This window comes from Solea solea, chromosome 1 (assembly GCF_958295425.1).
Source record: "Solea solea chromosome 1, fSolSol10.1, whole genome shotgun sequence".
In the NCBI taxonomy this organism is placed as follows: Eukaryota; Metazoa; Chordata; class Actinopteri; order Pleuronectiformes; family Soleidae; genus Solea; species Solea solea.
Genome location: NC_081134.1, coordinates 28,229,198 through 28,245,305, shown reverse-complemented (window position 1 = coordinate 28,245,305; position 16,108 = coordinate 28,229,198). Strand labels below are relative to the sequence as shown.

The 16,108-nt window shown below is 39.9% G+C and overlaps 1 protein-coding gene across 3 annotated transcripts; it reads right to left on the bottom strand.

The window, feature by feature from the left end:
* Nucleotide 1: 1 nt before the first annotated feature.
* On the bottom strand, nucleotides 2–6,777 carry LOC131446513 (B-cell receptor CD22-like). 3 transcript variants are annotated; one of them, XM_058617828.1, is made up of 8 exons: nucleotides 6,442–6,777; nucleotides 6,299–6,370; nucleotides 3,860–4,225; nucleotides 1,636–1,938; nucleotides 1,321–1,563; nucleotides 1,018–1,099; nucleotides 908–947; nucleotides 2–826 (listed from the first exon to the last, which is right to left on the bottom strand). In XM_058617828.1, exons 1-8 carry the CDS (start codon nucleotides 6,533–6,535, stop codon nucleotides 743–745), a joined length of 1,284 nt encoding a protein of 427 aa, XP_058473811.1. In that variant the 5' UTR covers nucleotides 6,536–6,777; the 3' UTR covers nucleotides 2–742. The 3 variants fall into 3 exon arrangements, with proteins under 3 accessions (XP_058473811.1, XP_058473893.1, XP_058473977.1); XM_058617910.1 differs by having other exon boundaries at nucleotides 1,018–1,096; nucleotides 6,442–6,776; XM_058617994.1 differs by lacking the exon at nucleotides 6,299–6,370 and having other exon boundaries at nucleotides 6,442–6,776.
* Between the last annotated feature and the right edge of the window lie 9,331 nt (nucleotides 6,778–16,108).

The window sequence follows — 16,108 nt, the reverse complement described above, 5'->3', positions numbered from 1 at the left end:
AACATAATGTCACTTTATTTGTATCGCTCACGTTCGCAAACAGTGCTTTTATTTAAATGACAAAGCCACATTTTCTGCCACATGGAAAAAGAAGAATGTTTACCATAATGAGATACTAAGTCATAATGATGGGATTCTATGTCATAATAATCATTATTATTATAATCAGTATCTCATTATTATAACTTAACATCTAGTAATTATGACTTAGTATCTCATTATAATGACTTAACTTCTAGTAATTATGACTTAGTATCTCATTATTATGACTTAACTTCTAGTAATTATGAACTAGTATCTCATTATTACGACTTAACTTCTAGTAATTATGACTTAGTATCTCATTGTTATGACTTAACTTCTAGTCATTATGACTTAGTATCTCATTATTATAACTTAGCACATAGAGATACTAAGTCATGATTATAACATGAATACATAAAATATTAAGCACTGTCCAAAGTTGTAAAAAGTTTGCAGAAAATGGTCATGGCTTACAGTTGAGCTAATGGTCAGAAAATGAATGCACATCACAGCGAAATGAAGCAGGAATTTGCACCCCTGCCAAAAACAAAAAAAATGAGCATGTTTAGCACGTTTTATAGGCTACTGTAAAGTGTGAGGTGCTCAGTTTTTTCTTCACATGAGTGTCGAGGTCCTCGTGGTCTTCAGTGCACATGGACACTTCGACCTGCTGCTCTCCACTGTCCTGCAGCATGAGCGAGGAGGACTGCTAATTTCTTCAGTTGATCGCAGGTAAATTTTTGTTTTCTCCATCATTTCCTTCTAATGAATGTAGTTCGATCTCGTCGCCCCCTGCTGGACTCTGTGTAAAGCAGAGGTGAAAGTGTGAGGTGGACATAAACGTCCCAGAGAAATACATAAGACTCATTTAACGCTTTCTCACCTGAGTCTGTTGGACAGTTGGACGTGTCGACTTATAATGCCTGAAAGACGGAAGTTTTAGTGAAAATAAAAAGAACAATGACATCACAGGAAAAGGTTAGTGATACTCACCAAACATAGACGGCGACGACCCAAACGAGAACCATGAACCCAATGATTCCTCTGCCGATCTGTTCCCACGGTAGAGATTCTTCTGACGGGAAAACAAAACCAGAATGAGACACAGGGTGATTCAAAGAAGTCGCAGTTTAACGATAAAAACTATAAGATTCAAAGAAGTCGCAATTTAATGACAAAAATTTTTGATTCAACAAAGTCGAAGTTTAATGACAAGAGTTTTAGCTTCAACGAAGTCGCAGTTTAACGATGTCGGGAAACGAGGAAACAGCAGAAGATCTTAACATCAGTGTTTACCTGTGAGCTGGATCTCTGCTGACCTCTGCTGACCAACAGCATTGAAGGCCTCGCAGAAATAAACGTCTCCATCTGTGAATGTGACGCTGAGATCAGCTCCTTCAGCCACCTCCACGTCTCTGTCGAGGTTCTTCTTGTACCAGGAGAATCTGCTGACAGAAGGTTTGGCTCTGCTGGAGCAGGTCATGTTCACCTGGTGACCTTCTGACCTGCTGATGGACACCACTGTGTCCTTGGGTGCATCTGGAGAAGACGTGAGAGTGAAGTAAGAGAGGAGGAGCATCAGGCTGCTGAATCAAACTGAGATTATCTTACATGAAACACTGAGAGACACGATCTTCTCCACTGTCCTCTCTTGTCCTTCATTCACAGGATACACAGCAGAACAGCCGACGCTGCGTCCGTCGTCTCTGTCCGACAAAATAAAGGTGCGTTTGATTCTCGTCGTAAAGGTTCCATCCGAGTTTTTCTTCATCTCGTTGGGAGGGTCCTGTTGGAGATGCCAGGTGAGTCGAGGGGCGGAACCAGGACAGGGGGTGGGAGCTGAGCAGGTAAGAGTCACAGACTCGTTCTCCTTCAGATCTGGTGGTATTTCAAGGGTGGGGCTTGGAGGAGAATCTGTGATTGTGAAATCACACGTTTGACAGTAAAACTTCCATGTGAACTTTTGGACATTATATATATATAGATCAGGGGTCGCGTTAACCGAATATTTTCCGTCATTGACCGTTTTTTTAAAACGGTGACGGAAAAATCTGAGAGCCATCCGTCATTTTGACAGATTGCAATTCACACCCCTAAAAACTATGTTGATAAAAGAGGTGAAAAAAGAGGGATAGATGCAGATGAAGGACAAACTCAGCCCTTGGCCTCAGCGGAGCGAGGAAGCGGCAGTAAGGAGGTTAGGCGAGTTCAGTGGGAGCGGGAGTTCTGGCTGAGGAGGGCGGATAGAAAAATGTTGTGCGACAAAATAAAGATTCCCATCGGAGAATCCGAGCATAATTTCTGACCTGGACACCGTACTCAATGCATCTCGCTATCCTTGTAGTGCTGACAGCGTGTTAAAGAGCTATGGACAGGAGGCTTTGGAGCGCGTCTGTGACCGGTGCAGCTGATCCACTGGTGCAGGAGGAGCGCATGTTGCGGGATTTCCTACCACGCGCAACTACGCGCAAGCAGGCACGCGATTTAAGTCCATGTGGACCAGGAGGAAGGTGTGCGTTTAGGCCACAGGTTAACTGTTCATATTCCACTGCAATATGAACAATGCAATTGAATATGTCATTATTATCATTTAAAGTGACCGGTAAAAATTGATTATGACGGGATTTTTATGACCCCTGTCAAAATGACAGACAACAAAAAGTCTAGCGCAACCTCTGATATAGATATAACAGTGTCATCAGTGTATACTGTAAGCAGTTCTAGATATAACATAAAAATCGTTCAAACAAAAGTGAATTGTGGAGTTCCACAGGGCTCAGTGCTTGGGCCTATACTATTTACCCTATTTTAATGCATTTGTGAGGAACACAAACACGGTGGTGACAGCGTACAAAGAAAAATGGAACTGCCGAAGAATTTTATGAAATAAGGGAAACGTGTAAAAGTGGCGCAAAATGGCACGGCAGTGCCCCATAACACGGAAACCTGGTATGACATAGCTGATACTAAGTTAACAAAAAACCAAACTTGACAGAAACATGTCACAGACCAAGACATCCAAAAAAGTCTCTGGGCACCACAGCCTAAACTCAACAGGAAGTCAGCTATTTTGAATTTTGCGGGCCATCTTGCATGTTTCTCAAGAACAGAAATGCATCAAAAGGTCTTGCAGCTTAAAAAGGGGTATATCCACGGCAGCCATCGCAATTTTGACAAATTTTGATTGTTCGTCATGAAACAGGAAGTGACCCATAACTTCACCATACATTGACCGATCTGCTCGAAACTTCATAGGCGACACGAGAGACCCACCCTGAACATGTCGGCATGACCCCCCAACAGGAAGTCAGCCACCTGAAGCTGGCTGTGCCCCGTAACTTTGCCGTATATTGACCGATCTGCTCAAAACTTCATACATGAGACCAGAGACCTGCCCTGAACACGTCCATGAACATGATCTCTGCACTTGAAAACCGAGTCAAGCGCATACCTCCACCTGAAGGGAGGACAGCGGCTGCAGCAGCCGCTGTCCGGCTTGCAGAGGTTTGCACAAAAGGCGTGCTGCAACGTCACCCGGCTTGCATCTGATAACAGGTCCGAGCACACCTGACTTCCACGTGAATAAGGCACATGAGACTGTGTTGGGCGAGGACAAAAGTCATGCAAAGTGCGTGAAACCAGGAATCCATTGCGGTGTCTTGGAGCATATGGTGTCAAAGAGAGGAAAGCAGGGCGGGACAACTCATACAGTGCTTTTTACAGATAAATAAATAATTATCAGGTTAGTATTTAAATTCGTGAAATTCTATTCGGGTTAAACACTGGCACCAGAAGCTTAGCAGCGGCCCTGCTGAGAACCTTCACAAACTCTCACCTGTAACATTGATGTAAACAGAATTACAACTAGCTGTTGCCTTGAATGACTTGCTCTCAATCCTGAAGAAGTATTTGTCGGTGAAGTTTGTCTGTACGTTGTAAAACACTGTGCTACAGTTTTGTTCCTTCAGGTTTCCTCTTATTTCACCGCTGTAGATGTTTTTTTTATTGGTGCTGTTGAAGATCACGTTGTTGGGATTTTGGCCAAACTGGAGTTTATTTTTAATCCACACGCCGGATAACGTCTCCTCAGTGGTCACAGGTTCGAAGCTGCAGGAAATCCACACACATGATCCTGTCAGTGCTTGTATCTTCTGTGGTGCAGTGATGAAGAGATGGGCACCCGGACAATCACCTGAAACACCTGAAGAAACAACAATGACCAGGAGAAGTTCAGAGATACGGTCGGTCACCTGTCACTCACAGCTCTGCTGCGTTATTAATGTCTGTAATTCAAGAGGGCGCTCTAGAGCAGGTACACACTTTTGTAAATATGACTTGTGCATTATATAACATTTTTTAAACTAGTTGTAATAGGTAAAGCAGACAAACATGAATTGATGATGTTTGATGAATTACCATGGAAACCATGGACAAACAGATGACTGGTCCTCCCAATTACTATTATAACATCCCATAATAACAATAATAACTTGTTTCTTAAAATTGCATTATTTTAACAGTTTCTCAAAGCTGTCGTAGAAAATAGTGAATCACTTTTTCAGACCAAAATGTCATGATTGAGCAAACAAATCCAATCTCTGGTTTAGACGAGTAAACACGAGTAAATTGGCGAGAATCAAGGCGCCGACAAAGATGTTAAAAACATCCTCTCACCTGAAACGACCAGGACACTCAGAAACGCGCCAACTGCCTCCATATTCACACACTGCTACTTCTCCACAGCATGAAGCTGAGAAACAAGCGTTCTCTGACTCTTAGAAAGCTACTTCCCCAGTTTGACCACGGAAACATGCCTCATTGGTGGAGGCTGCACCGGTTTGATGACCACACATCTGTGTTGTAGACACACAGACTCACAGCAGCAACATGGATGGGAAAAAACCCAAAATGTCTTTTCTCACCTAAAGACCTCATTCCAGATTTAGTTGAACTGTGTTAAACGACTTTAAACGAAGTGCTACATGCACACACTGGTCATTTTGTTGTGTAAGTGAGGAAATCCTGCACGTATTTTTAGGTATAAACTTTTAAGAGATTGTTCCCTTTTTTTTTTAAGTCTGCTTGTGCTGTGACCGGACTGAAGGACAAAAGGACTTCAAGGACTTCATGAAATCTACGTCAGCTTAAGTCTACGATAACTTGTTCACGACTTTATCTCACTGCGAGACACACTCTTCCAACAGGAAACTGAAGTTTGTAAACCACTCACTCTCCCACACCAAAGCACATCAGTGATTTTAAATGTGTTCATTTGTAAATTTGACATTTAAAATCCTATCTTTGGGTTTAAATCAGATTTTATTTAGTGAGTTTTGTGGCTGATATCTGTTTTCACTCTGCCAGAATGGAGTCAGAGTTATTATGAGGATTTGTAGGAGAGAGCTCCAGAGACGGGGAGCTGAATGGATGATGTAGATGGGAGAGTACAGGAGTACAGGGAGATGGGGGAGTGCCACTATGGAGAAGTTCAGAGAGGTGTGGGAGTGCCAGGTTAGAAAGATCTAGTCTACATGGTGTTTGAAAGGGAACCAGTGCAGTTTTGGTTGTTTCTATAATGATGACGAGGTTATGAATGCAATTCAGGCCCCTGGCAATAATTCACGTCCAAAGTCCCAAGGCCGGACATTCTGAAGACATCGTAGACTTAATGTTAATGTAGATTACATTAGAGGCGTCTTTTGGTAAATGTCTAAAATCAGTTTTTCCTTGTTTTCACTGAACCATCCCTTTAAATATTACACTTATTTATCAGTAAAACACATTAAGAATGTTGCTGTTTTTCTTTTGTTTTAGAATTTCTGCTTCTGCAACAACAGCTGTGACCAAAAATGATAAAGGTTTCAGTATAAACGGAGAGAGAAAGAGGAAAAAGATAAGATCAATGTCAGGAGCTGTAAAAAAAGGGCAGGGACCCAGGAATAGAGCGAGGGACATGGATTAAACATGAGCCTAACAGAGAGAGAGAGAGAGAGAGAGAAAACAGCTGCTGGTCGTCCAGTTCTGTCTGTAGTCCATGTAGTCCAGCTGTGATACAGAGCAGCGGTGACTCCATCAAAATTCAATGATTTCTCCCTTGGATCTTAAATGACATCGCCAGAAAACGTTAGAGCCAACTCTGAGTAAAAGGCTTTTATTGTGAAAATCGACTGCAGGATGTTAAAGCTCAAATCAAAGCAAAAACAAAAACCACACACAGCTAACCTGTTACAGGTAGATGCTAACCATGCTAATCCATGCCAAACCAGGCTCCTACCTGAGTCTGAGTCAGCAGGTGTGACCTCCTCCTCCTTCTCCTCCTCCTCCTCCTCCTCCTCATTCAAAACCCCTGACCAACACAAACCACGCCGAATGAGAATCAAGTCCAAACTGAACCCAACCTGGTCATTCACACCTTACCTGTCTGCTGAGCCACAGTCTCCACCTCCTCAGCACTGACCTCCTCTACCCAAGCTGAGGAGGATAAGGAGAAGGAGGTGTCATAGCGCTGCATGAGTGAGTCCAGAACCAAAAAAAACCCGGTTATAAGCCACAGAGAGAGAGAGAGAGAGAGAGAGAGAGAGACGATTTCAAAACCAAGTCTGAATTAAAAAATTGGAAAATTGGAAAAGCAGAAGTTGAAGTAAAACAGAGAGAGAAAAGGCTGCTGCTGCTGCTCTGATTGTGTTGAGCTGAAGTCTGAACCTGATCCACACTATTATTAGAGCTGACAAACCCAGAGACGAGTGTGTGTGTGTGTGTGTGTGTGTGTGTGTGTGTGTGTGTGTGCAGATGCCAGAGAGGACAGAAGTACACACCAAATAACCTTGACACTTTGTTTGTCCACACACACACACTCACACACACACACACACACACAGCTGGTCTCACTGGGATTGATCAGGGTTTTTCAAATGTGTTCAACAAAAGTCTTACCTCATAAACTCCATGTCACACCAAACCCCATAGAGAAATTCAGTGATTTTAACATCACAGCACACAGGAGTTGTTCAAATCTTAAACATCTTCATAAAGATTTACCTCAGTGACACAAAGTGACCACACGAGGAAGCAGTAGACGAGCAGCTCCTGTGTCCCCATGAGCTAAAATCACTGATTTTTTCCAACTTAACCCCCAACCCTTGGAAAAGTCCGTCTAACAGTGAGACGAAGATGTGAACATGTTCTTAAAGATATCATAGATTTAAACTGATTTTATTACGTTTTTCAACACTCTCCCACACCAAACCCCATAAAGAAAATCAGTGATTTAAGCTAGCGGGTACACAGGAGCTGCTGGCCTACTGCTGCCTCGTGTGGTCACTTTGTGTCACTGAGGTAAACTTGTATGCGGTACTTTTTTTTTTGTCATTCACTTTTGATTGATTTTTGATTTTATATACAAACAAACAAAACAAAGAACATGAAGACTTTTAGACGAGTGCAATAACATCAGGGAAAAAGTAGAGATGTACATAAAGAGACTCGTAAACACCACCAGACATGAAAGCAAGCAACAAAAACGGGGGCTAAGATGAGAGTAGATAAATAAAAGTATTAATGATGGACAGATGATGAAGGGTCATGGCTTACAGTTGAGCTAATGGTCAGAAAATGAATGCACATCACAGCGAAATGAAGCAGGAATTTGCACCCCTGCCAAAAACAAAAAAAATGAGCATGTTTAGCACATTTTATAGGCTACTGTAAGCGTTGACTTCACACACAAAAAAGACATGGCTCAGTTTTTTCTTCACATGAGTGTCGAGGTCCTCATGGTCTTCAGTGCACTTGGACACTTCGACCTGCTGCTCTCCACTGTCCTGCAGCATGAGCGAGGAGGACTGCTAATTTCTTCAGTTGATCGCAGGTAAATTTGTGTTTTCTCCATCATTTCCTTCGAATGAATGTAGTTCGATCTCGTCGCCCCCTACTGGACTCTGTGTGAAGCAGAGGTGAAAGTGTGAGGTGGACATAAACGTCCCAGAGAAATACATAAGACTCATTTAACGCTTTCTCACCTGAGTCTGTTGGACAGTTGGACATGTCGACTTATAATGCCTGAAAGACGGAAGTTTTAGTCAAAATAAAAAGAACAATGACATCACAGGAAAAGGTTAGCGATACTCACCAAACACAGACGACGACGACCCAAACGAGAACCATGAACCCAATGATTCCTCTGCCGATCTGTTCCCACGGTAGAGATTTTTCTGACGGGAAAACAAAACCAGAATGAGACACAGGGTGATTCAAAGAAGTCGCAGTTTAGCGATAAAAACTTTAAGATTCAAAGAAGTCGCAATTTAATGACAAAAATTTTAGATTCAACGAAGTCGCAGTTTAATGACAAAAGTTTTAGATTCAACAAAGTCGCAGTTTAACGATAAAAACTATAAGATTCAACAAAGTCACAGTTACACGTAGTCGTGTAACGTAACAACAGAAACAAATCACATGTTTGACAGTAAAACTTCCATGTGAACATTTGAACGTTATATCTAAATATAACGGTGTCATCAGCATATACTGTAACTGTATGAAGCAGTTGGAGAGACTCTATATTTTCTGTTTTCTTTGCACCACAAAACAAAGAAATCATTCAAACTGAATCATTTTTGGTTTGAGGACAAAAAACAAGACATTTGAGAAACATCATCATTTCCAGAGTTTGACAAACAACAAGAAATAAAGAACAAAAATATTCAAACGTCCGTCTTTATATCACTTCTTTAAGGCATTTTTGACGTTTTGTTTTTTCATCTCAACTCTTTACATTTGACATAAAGTTTATAATAAACCTTTACTTTGTATTTGAAAGGTGCTACATAAATAAAGTTATTATTGTTGTTAAGAATGACAACAATAATAATTATAATAATAATAATAATTAAAGCTGCAAGCAGCGTTGTGCGGGCCCTCGCAGCTGCCGCCCCACCAGCAGGCCGGGTAAGCCCTGGACTCTTGTGTTCTGGCTGGGTCACTTATCTCGCATGATGTGAAGTTTAGTGTAGACTGGTCATTTAAATTAAAATACACTTTCTGTTTTGGGTGGCCGACTTCCTGTGTGCAGGTGACAGCTTACAGACGTGTTCAGGGAGGGTCTCTGGTATCACATGTGAAGTTTTGATCAGATTAGTCAATGTACGTCAATGTTAAGGGTCATTTCCTGTCTGGAACGACATACTTCCTGTGTGCAGGTAATGGCTTGGTGATGTGTTCAGAGCGGGCCCTTGGTCTCAAATATCGGTCAATATACGGGCGAGTCACAGGGCACTTCCTGTTTAGTGGCAAAATAGTGTCATGTAAAACGGCCGACATTGTGTTGGTCAAATTCACATTTGTAGACGTGTTCAGGGTCGGTCTTCGTGTCATGTATGAAGTTTTGTGCTGATCGGACAAAATATAGCTAGGTTATAGAGCACTTCCTGTTTCTTGGCGAACCACAGAAATTAGCCAAAATTCCAATAGCTGCCGTGGCCACACCCTTTTAAATCTGCAAAACATTTCAATATTTTTTTGATCTTGGATGGGTCTAGTATAATTTGACGCGTTTTCCGCGTTGCTACGACAAACGCCCTCAGACGAGTTCAGTCAGTAACGAAAGTTGCTAGACACCAAATCCAAAATTGCTGACTTCCTGTTGAGTCAAGGTCATGGTCTCAATAGGATTTTTTGTTTGTCCTGGGCCGAATCACGTTCCCACCAAATTGCGTAAAATTCGGTGAAACAAAGTTTCGACCAGCTCCATAGGCGTTTGACCTGAGGGGGCACTAATGAGCCATTTTGCATTGTTTTTTTTGCATTTCCATTAATTTATCAAATCTCATAGCCAGTTCTGATTTGCGTGCCAATTTTCATCTGTTTTCACGCACGTTTACGGTCAAATTAGAGATTCAATGCTGAGAAAAATAATAATTCCTACAATTACAATAGGTCCTCGCATCACAGTGTGAGAGCATGGGCCATATTGATAAAAGATGACGGAGAACCTTCACACACACAAACACTGTAACAAACTCTCACCTGTAACTTTGATGTAAACAGATTTACAAACATCTGTTGCATTGAATGACTTGCTCTCAATCCTGAAGAAGTATTTACCAGTGAAGTCTGTCTGTATGTTGTCAAACACTGTGGTACAGTTTTGTTCTTTCAGGTTTCCTAGTATTTTGATTCGTTTTTTATCTTTCATCCAGATCCCGGATTTTTCCTCTCTGCTGTTTAACATCAGCTGAGTTTCGAAGCTGCAGGGAATCCACACACATGATCCTGTCAGTGCTTGTATCTTCTGTGGTGCAGTGATGAGGAGATGGAAGCGCTGACAATCACCTGAAACACCTGAAGAGACAACAACAACGACATGGAGAAGACGTTCAGAGACACGCTCCGTCACCTGTCACTCACAAGCTCTGCCAATAAAACAAGAGATAACATAAAACGTGTACTTTTTTATCGTCTAAGAATAAATATTCAAACTAAACTTTAAATACAAACGTCTCATTTACGAGTAGGAACACAACATCCTCCGCCCACTTTGGAGCCTCACAGTGTCGTCACACTTTAACTTTTTCCCGCTTGTTACATCTACAGTTTTGATCAAAAATGTAAAACCCGACTAATACATGTGTCAAAATAAACTGGTGTCATTTCAAAATATACAGGGACATATCCCATAAACAGTCAACAGACCCAGTCCCAATACAAGCACGTGCCCAAATAAACGTGAGTTAGGAAACTAAGTTTTTCTTTTTACTTTGTAAACACTACAGTTGCATAATTAACTATTTATGCAACAAGAACAAGAACAAACAGGTATTCATATTTAAATGTAATGCAACCATTTCCTCATCAGTGAAGCGACTCAGAAGCCAATAGTTAAGACACGATCAATAAGTTAGAAAACAGCATAGAAGTGAAGGAGATTCAGCTCACCTGAAACCAACAGGACAGTCAGGAACACGACGACCGTCTCCATATTCACTCACTCAAACGACAAGCTCAACAATCATGTGTTCACTGACTCTTTTAAAGCTAAGTCATCACTGTCAGCATGGAAACTTTAAATAAAACACTGTGTTATGAACTTCCCTGAAGGTTTTCACACCTATTCGGCCTGAATTTGACACGTGGTTTGTTTTTCCGCTGGTTCACGTTCACAAAAGACACATACGATAAATACACAACTATGAGACGCAGTTTCACACAAATGTGTAGATACAATAAAGAAAAACTAACAGGATCTTTTAGACCTTTTATATCGCACAAAGTTACAGTAGATCAAAAGAACAATACAGAAAAAAGCATTAAAAAAAGACATGTTTGAATAAAAATAAAAGCATATTTCACATGAATTGTATGAAACTAAGTTTTGACTTCACAAAAACCAAACATGGCTCAGTTTTTCTTCACTTGAGCGTAGATGTCCTCGTGGCCTTCAGTGGACGTGGACACGTTGACCTGCGCGTACACCGTGTCCTGCTTCCGTCCCCCGTCCTGTGGCACGAGCGCGGAGGACGCCTCATGTCTCGGCTTGGAGAAGTCGATTTCTCCGTAATGTATGTTTTCTCCGTCTGACTGTGGGTCGACGTGAACGCCACCTGCTGGACGCTGTTTGAAACAGAGGTAAAAAAAAAAAGTGAGGTGGACACGCTCGTCCACAAATGTAGAGAAATAAACGTACAACTCGTTTAACGTTTTCTCACCAGAGTCTGAGGGACAGATGGATGTTTGGACTTCAAATAACTGAAAGACGGAAGTTTTAGTTAAAATAAATGGAACAAAGAAATCGCTAGCAATGGTTAGCGATGGTTAGCAATACTCACCAAACAAAGATGACGACTGTGCAAACGAGAAGCACAAACCCAACGATTCCTCCGACGATTGGTTTCCACGGTAGAGATTTTTCTGATGGGAAAACAAAACCAGAACAAGACACAGGGTGATTCAAAGAAGTCGCAGTTTAACGATAAACTATAAACTATAAGATTCAAAGAAATCGTAGTTTAAAAACTATAAGATTCAAAGAAGTCGGAGCTTTTTTATTCCAATCATGGGTTACATACATACATTACATTTCTCTTTTTTCTTTTTTCTTTTTCTACACCATGAAAGGAAAGGAGCAGGATGAAGCTTATAGTACCTGCCCCTATCTAATTTATAAATTCATTAACGATACCAAGCGTTAACAGCAATACTACAAACTATTTCAGCAAATTAAAGAGGAAACATATCACAACAATAAAACAAACAAAAGAAAAAAACAAAACAAACAAATGACAAATATAGAACAGCAATGAAAATAACTCATCTGTCTTTAACTTTCAACTCATATACACCTATTTTCACTTTTTTCTTCTTTTTTTTCTCTCTTCTTTTTCTCTTTCTCCTTCTTCTATTTCGTAGGCTCTTATTTTTTCTTTTTTTTTAAAAATCTTCTTAAACTGAGATATACTTCTACTTTTTTTCAGTTCCTTACTTTGTGAGTGCCATAATTTTACACCCGCAACAGAAATACACATTTGTTTTAAAGTTAGCCAGGCAAACGGACATTTATAAACAGACATCCTCTTATCCTCTTCCTCTAACTTGAACATGTTCTGCAAATGTTCCAGTAAAGCCCTGCTCTTTGCTCTAAACATTATTTTCAAAGTCTGAAGATCTTTTATATCTGCCATTTTTAATAAACCTGAAGAAATAAAAAGTCTGTTAGAAGGTTCTCTCTTGCCCCCCTTATGAATGACTCTGACTGCTCTTTTTTGCAGCAGAAACAGAGGAGTGATATTACTCATATAAGTATTACCCCACACTTCCACACAATAAATAAAATATGGCAAAATAAGTGAACAATATAGCATTCGCAATGTGTTCATATCCAATACACACTTAACCTTATTCAAAATAAAAATATTCTTTGCCACCTTGGCTTTTACATATGCTATATGATTTTTTCGATTTGTAAAGACCATGAACTTAGTTTTTTTTAAACAAAAGCTTATTTACATCAAACCATCTTTTTGTTCATGATGTTTTCAAAAATGAGCTCTAAATTGTCCCCAGAACAAAAACATTTAGTATCATCTGCAAACAAAACAAACTGTAGGATCTTATAAACTTCACAAATATCATTAATATATAAAATAAAAAGTTTAGGCCCCAGCACTGATCCTTGTGCGACTCCACATTCAATCCTCATGCATTCAGATTTGTAACCATGTAGCTGTATATATTGTTGTCTATTATGTTAGTAACTACTTAACCAGTCCAATGCCACTGCTCTCACGCCATAATTATGTAGTTTAGAAATTAAAATCTGATGATTTACCGTATCAAATGCTTTTTTTAAATCAATAAAAACCCCAACTGTATGTTTTTTATTATCTAGTGCTGTGGTTACTTCCTCCGTTATTTTCATTAAAGCCAAAGCTGTGGAGCGATTGGTCCAAAAACAATACTGACTCTCACTCAGCAAGTAGTTATTTTCAATAAAGTGATCACATTTCTGTACAAACAATCTTTCAAGCAGTTTAGAAAATTGTGAGAGCAGTGACACTGGTCTGTAGTTGTTAAACTCATGTTTATCACCCGACTGAAGTAAAGGAATAACCTTTGCTGACTTCATCCCGTCTGGAAAGACACCTGTACTAAGAGAAAGATTGAATATATAATGTAGAGGTTTAATTATACCATCAATAGTTTTTTTCACTGTGTTCATGTCTGTCCCATCACTATCTCCTGGTCTTACTCTTTGTTTTGGCTAAACTGGATATAATGTCATTTTCACTCACCCCTCCCAAATACATCAAGTGTAATACCCTGCTTCCCCTTTTTTCTTTACCCTCTGCTTGTTCATTCTGTATTGGAATTGAGTTGGCAAGATTTGGCCCAATATTTACAAAGAAAGAATTAAATTCATTGACCATGTGATTCATATCTTTAATGTTCCGATTCTCACTAATAAAATAGTTTGGTGTAACTGTGGATGCAGAAGTATTCCTCATTACCTCATTTAAGATCTTCCACGTTCCTTTTAGGTTATCTTTATTTTCTTTTAACATTCTATTGTAATAATCCTTCTTGGCCTGCCTCATTATAATTGTCAACGTATTTTTATACCTCTTATATTTCTTTTCTGCATTACTTGTTTTACCTTTATACTTATATTGTATTATTGGAAAGTGTTTATCATAATGTGATAGGACACATTTTAAAAATGAATCATATGCCTCATTTACTCCCTCTGTATATACCCCTTTCCATACTTCCTTTATTAGATCCTTTCTGAGCTTAACCATTGCTTCCTCTGTTCTCACCCTTACATATCTGTAACAGTTTTCCTTTACCTTACTCTTAATTTGACAGTCATACCCTTGGACCCTGGAGTCCTATATACACAAGTAACCACAATGTTTCTTCTATTTTCTAACTCAATTTCCACAGTTATACATTCCATTAGGTTTTCTTTAACAATTGACATATTTTGTATTAATCTGTACCTCAAATCTCTATCAACAAAAAAAGCCACACCCCCGCCAACCTTATTTTCTCTATTTATATAGTGTAACTCATAGCCATCAAGATGAAATTCCATACTATTCCATAATACTTCCTGTTTCTTGGCGAACCACAGAAATTAGCCAAAATTCCAATAGCTGCCGTGGCCACACCCTTTTAAATCTGCAAAACATTTCAATATTTTTTTGATCTTGGATGGGTCTAGTATAATTTGACGCGTTTTCCGCGTTGCTACGACAAACGCCCTCATACGATTTCAGTCAGTTACGAAAGTTGCTAGACACCAAATCCAAAATTGCTGACTTCCTGTTGAGTCAAGGTCATGGTCTCAACAGGATTTTTTATTTGTCCTGGGCCGAATCACGTTCCCACCAAATTGCGTGAAATTCGGTGAAACTAAGTTTCGACCAGCTCCATAGGCGTTTGACCTGAGGGGGCACTACTGAGCCATTTTGCACTGTTTTTTTTGCATTTCCATTAATTTATCAAATCTCATCGCCAGTTCTGATTTGCGTGCCAATTTTCATCTGTTTTCACGCACGTTTACGGTCAAATTAGAGATTCAATGCTGAGAAAAATAATAATTCCTACAATTACAATAGGTCCTCGCATCACAGTGTGAGAGCATGGGCCCTATTGATAAAAGATGACGGAGAACTTTCACACACACAAACACTGTAACAAACTCTCACCTGTAACTTTGATGTAAACAGATTTACAAACATCTGTTGCATTGAATGACTTGCTCTCAATCCTGAAGGAGTATTTACCAGTGAAGTCTGTCTGTATGTTGTCAAACACTGTGGTACAGTTTTGGTCTTTCAGGTTTCCTAGTATTTTGATTCGTTTTTTATCTTTCATCCAGATACCGGATTTTTCCTCTCTGCTGTTTAACATTTTCCAAGTTTTGAAGCTGCAGGGAATCCACACACATGATCCTGTCAGTGCTTGTATCTTCTGTGGTGCAGTGATGAGGAGATGGAAGCGCTGACAATCACCTGAAACACCTGAAGAGACAACAACAACGACATGGAGAAGACGTTCAGAGACACGCTCCGTCACCTGTCACTCACAAGCTCTGCCAATAAAACAAGAGATAACATAAAACGTGTACTTTTTTATCGTCTAAGAATAAATATTCAAACTAAACTTTAAATACAAACGTCTCATTTACGAGTAGGAACACAACATCCTGTTTTAAATTTGCTTGTGCGGAACAAAAATGACCAAAACTCCGCCCACTTTGGAGCCTCACAGTGTCATCACACTTTAACTTTTTCCCGCTTGTTACATCTACAGTTTTGATCAAAAATGTAAAACCCGTCTAATAAATGTGTCAAAATAAACGGTGTCATTTCTAAATATACAGGGACATATCCCATAAACAGTCAACAGACCCAGTCCCAATACAAGCACGTGCCCAAATAAATGTGAGTTAGGAAATGAAGTTTTTCTTTTTACTTTCCAAACACTACAGTTGCATAATTACCTATTTATGCAACAAGAACAAGAACAAACAGGTATTCATATTTAAATGTAATGCAACCATTTCCTCATCAGTGAAGCGACTCAG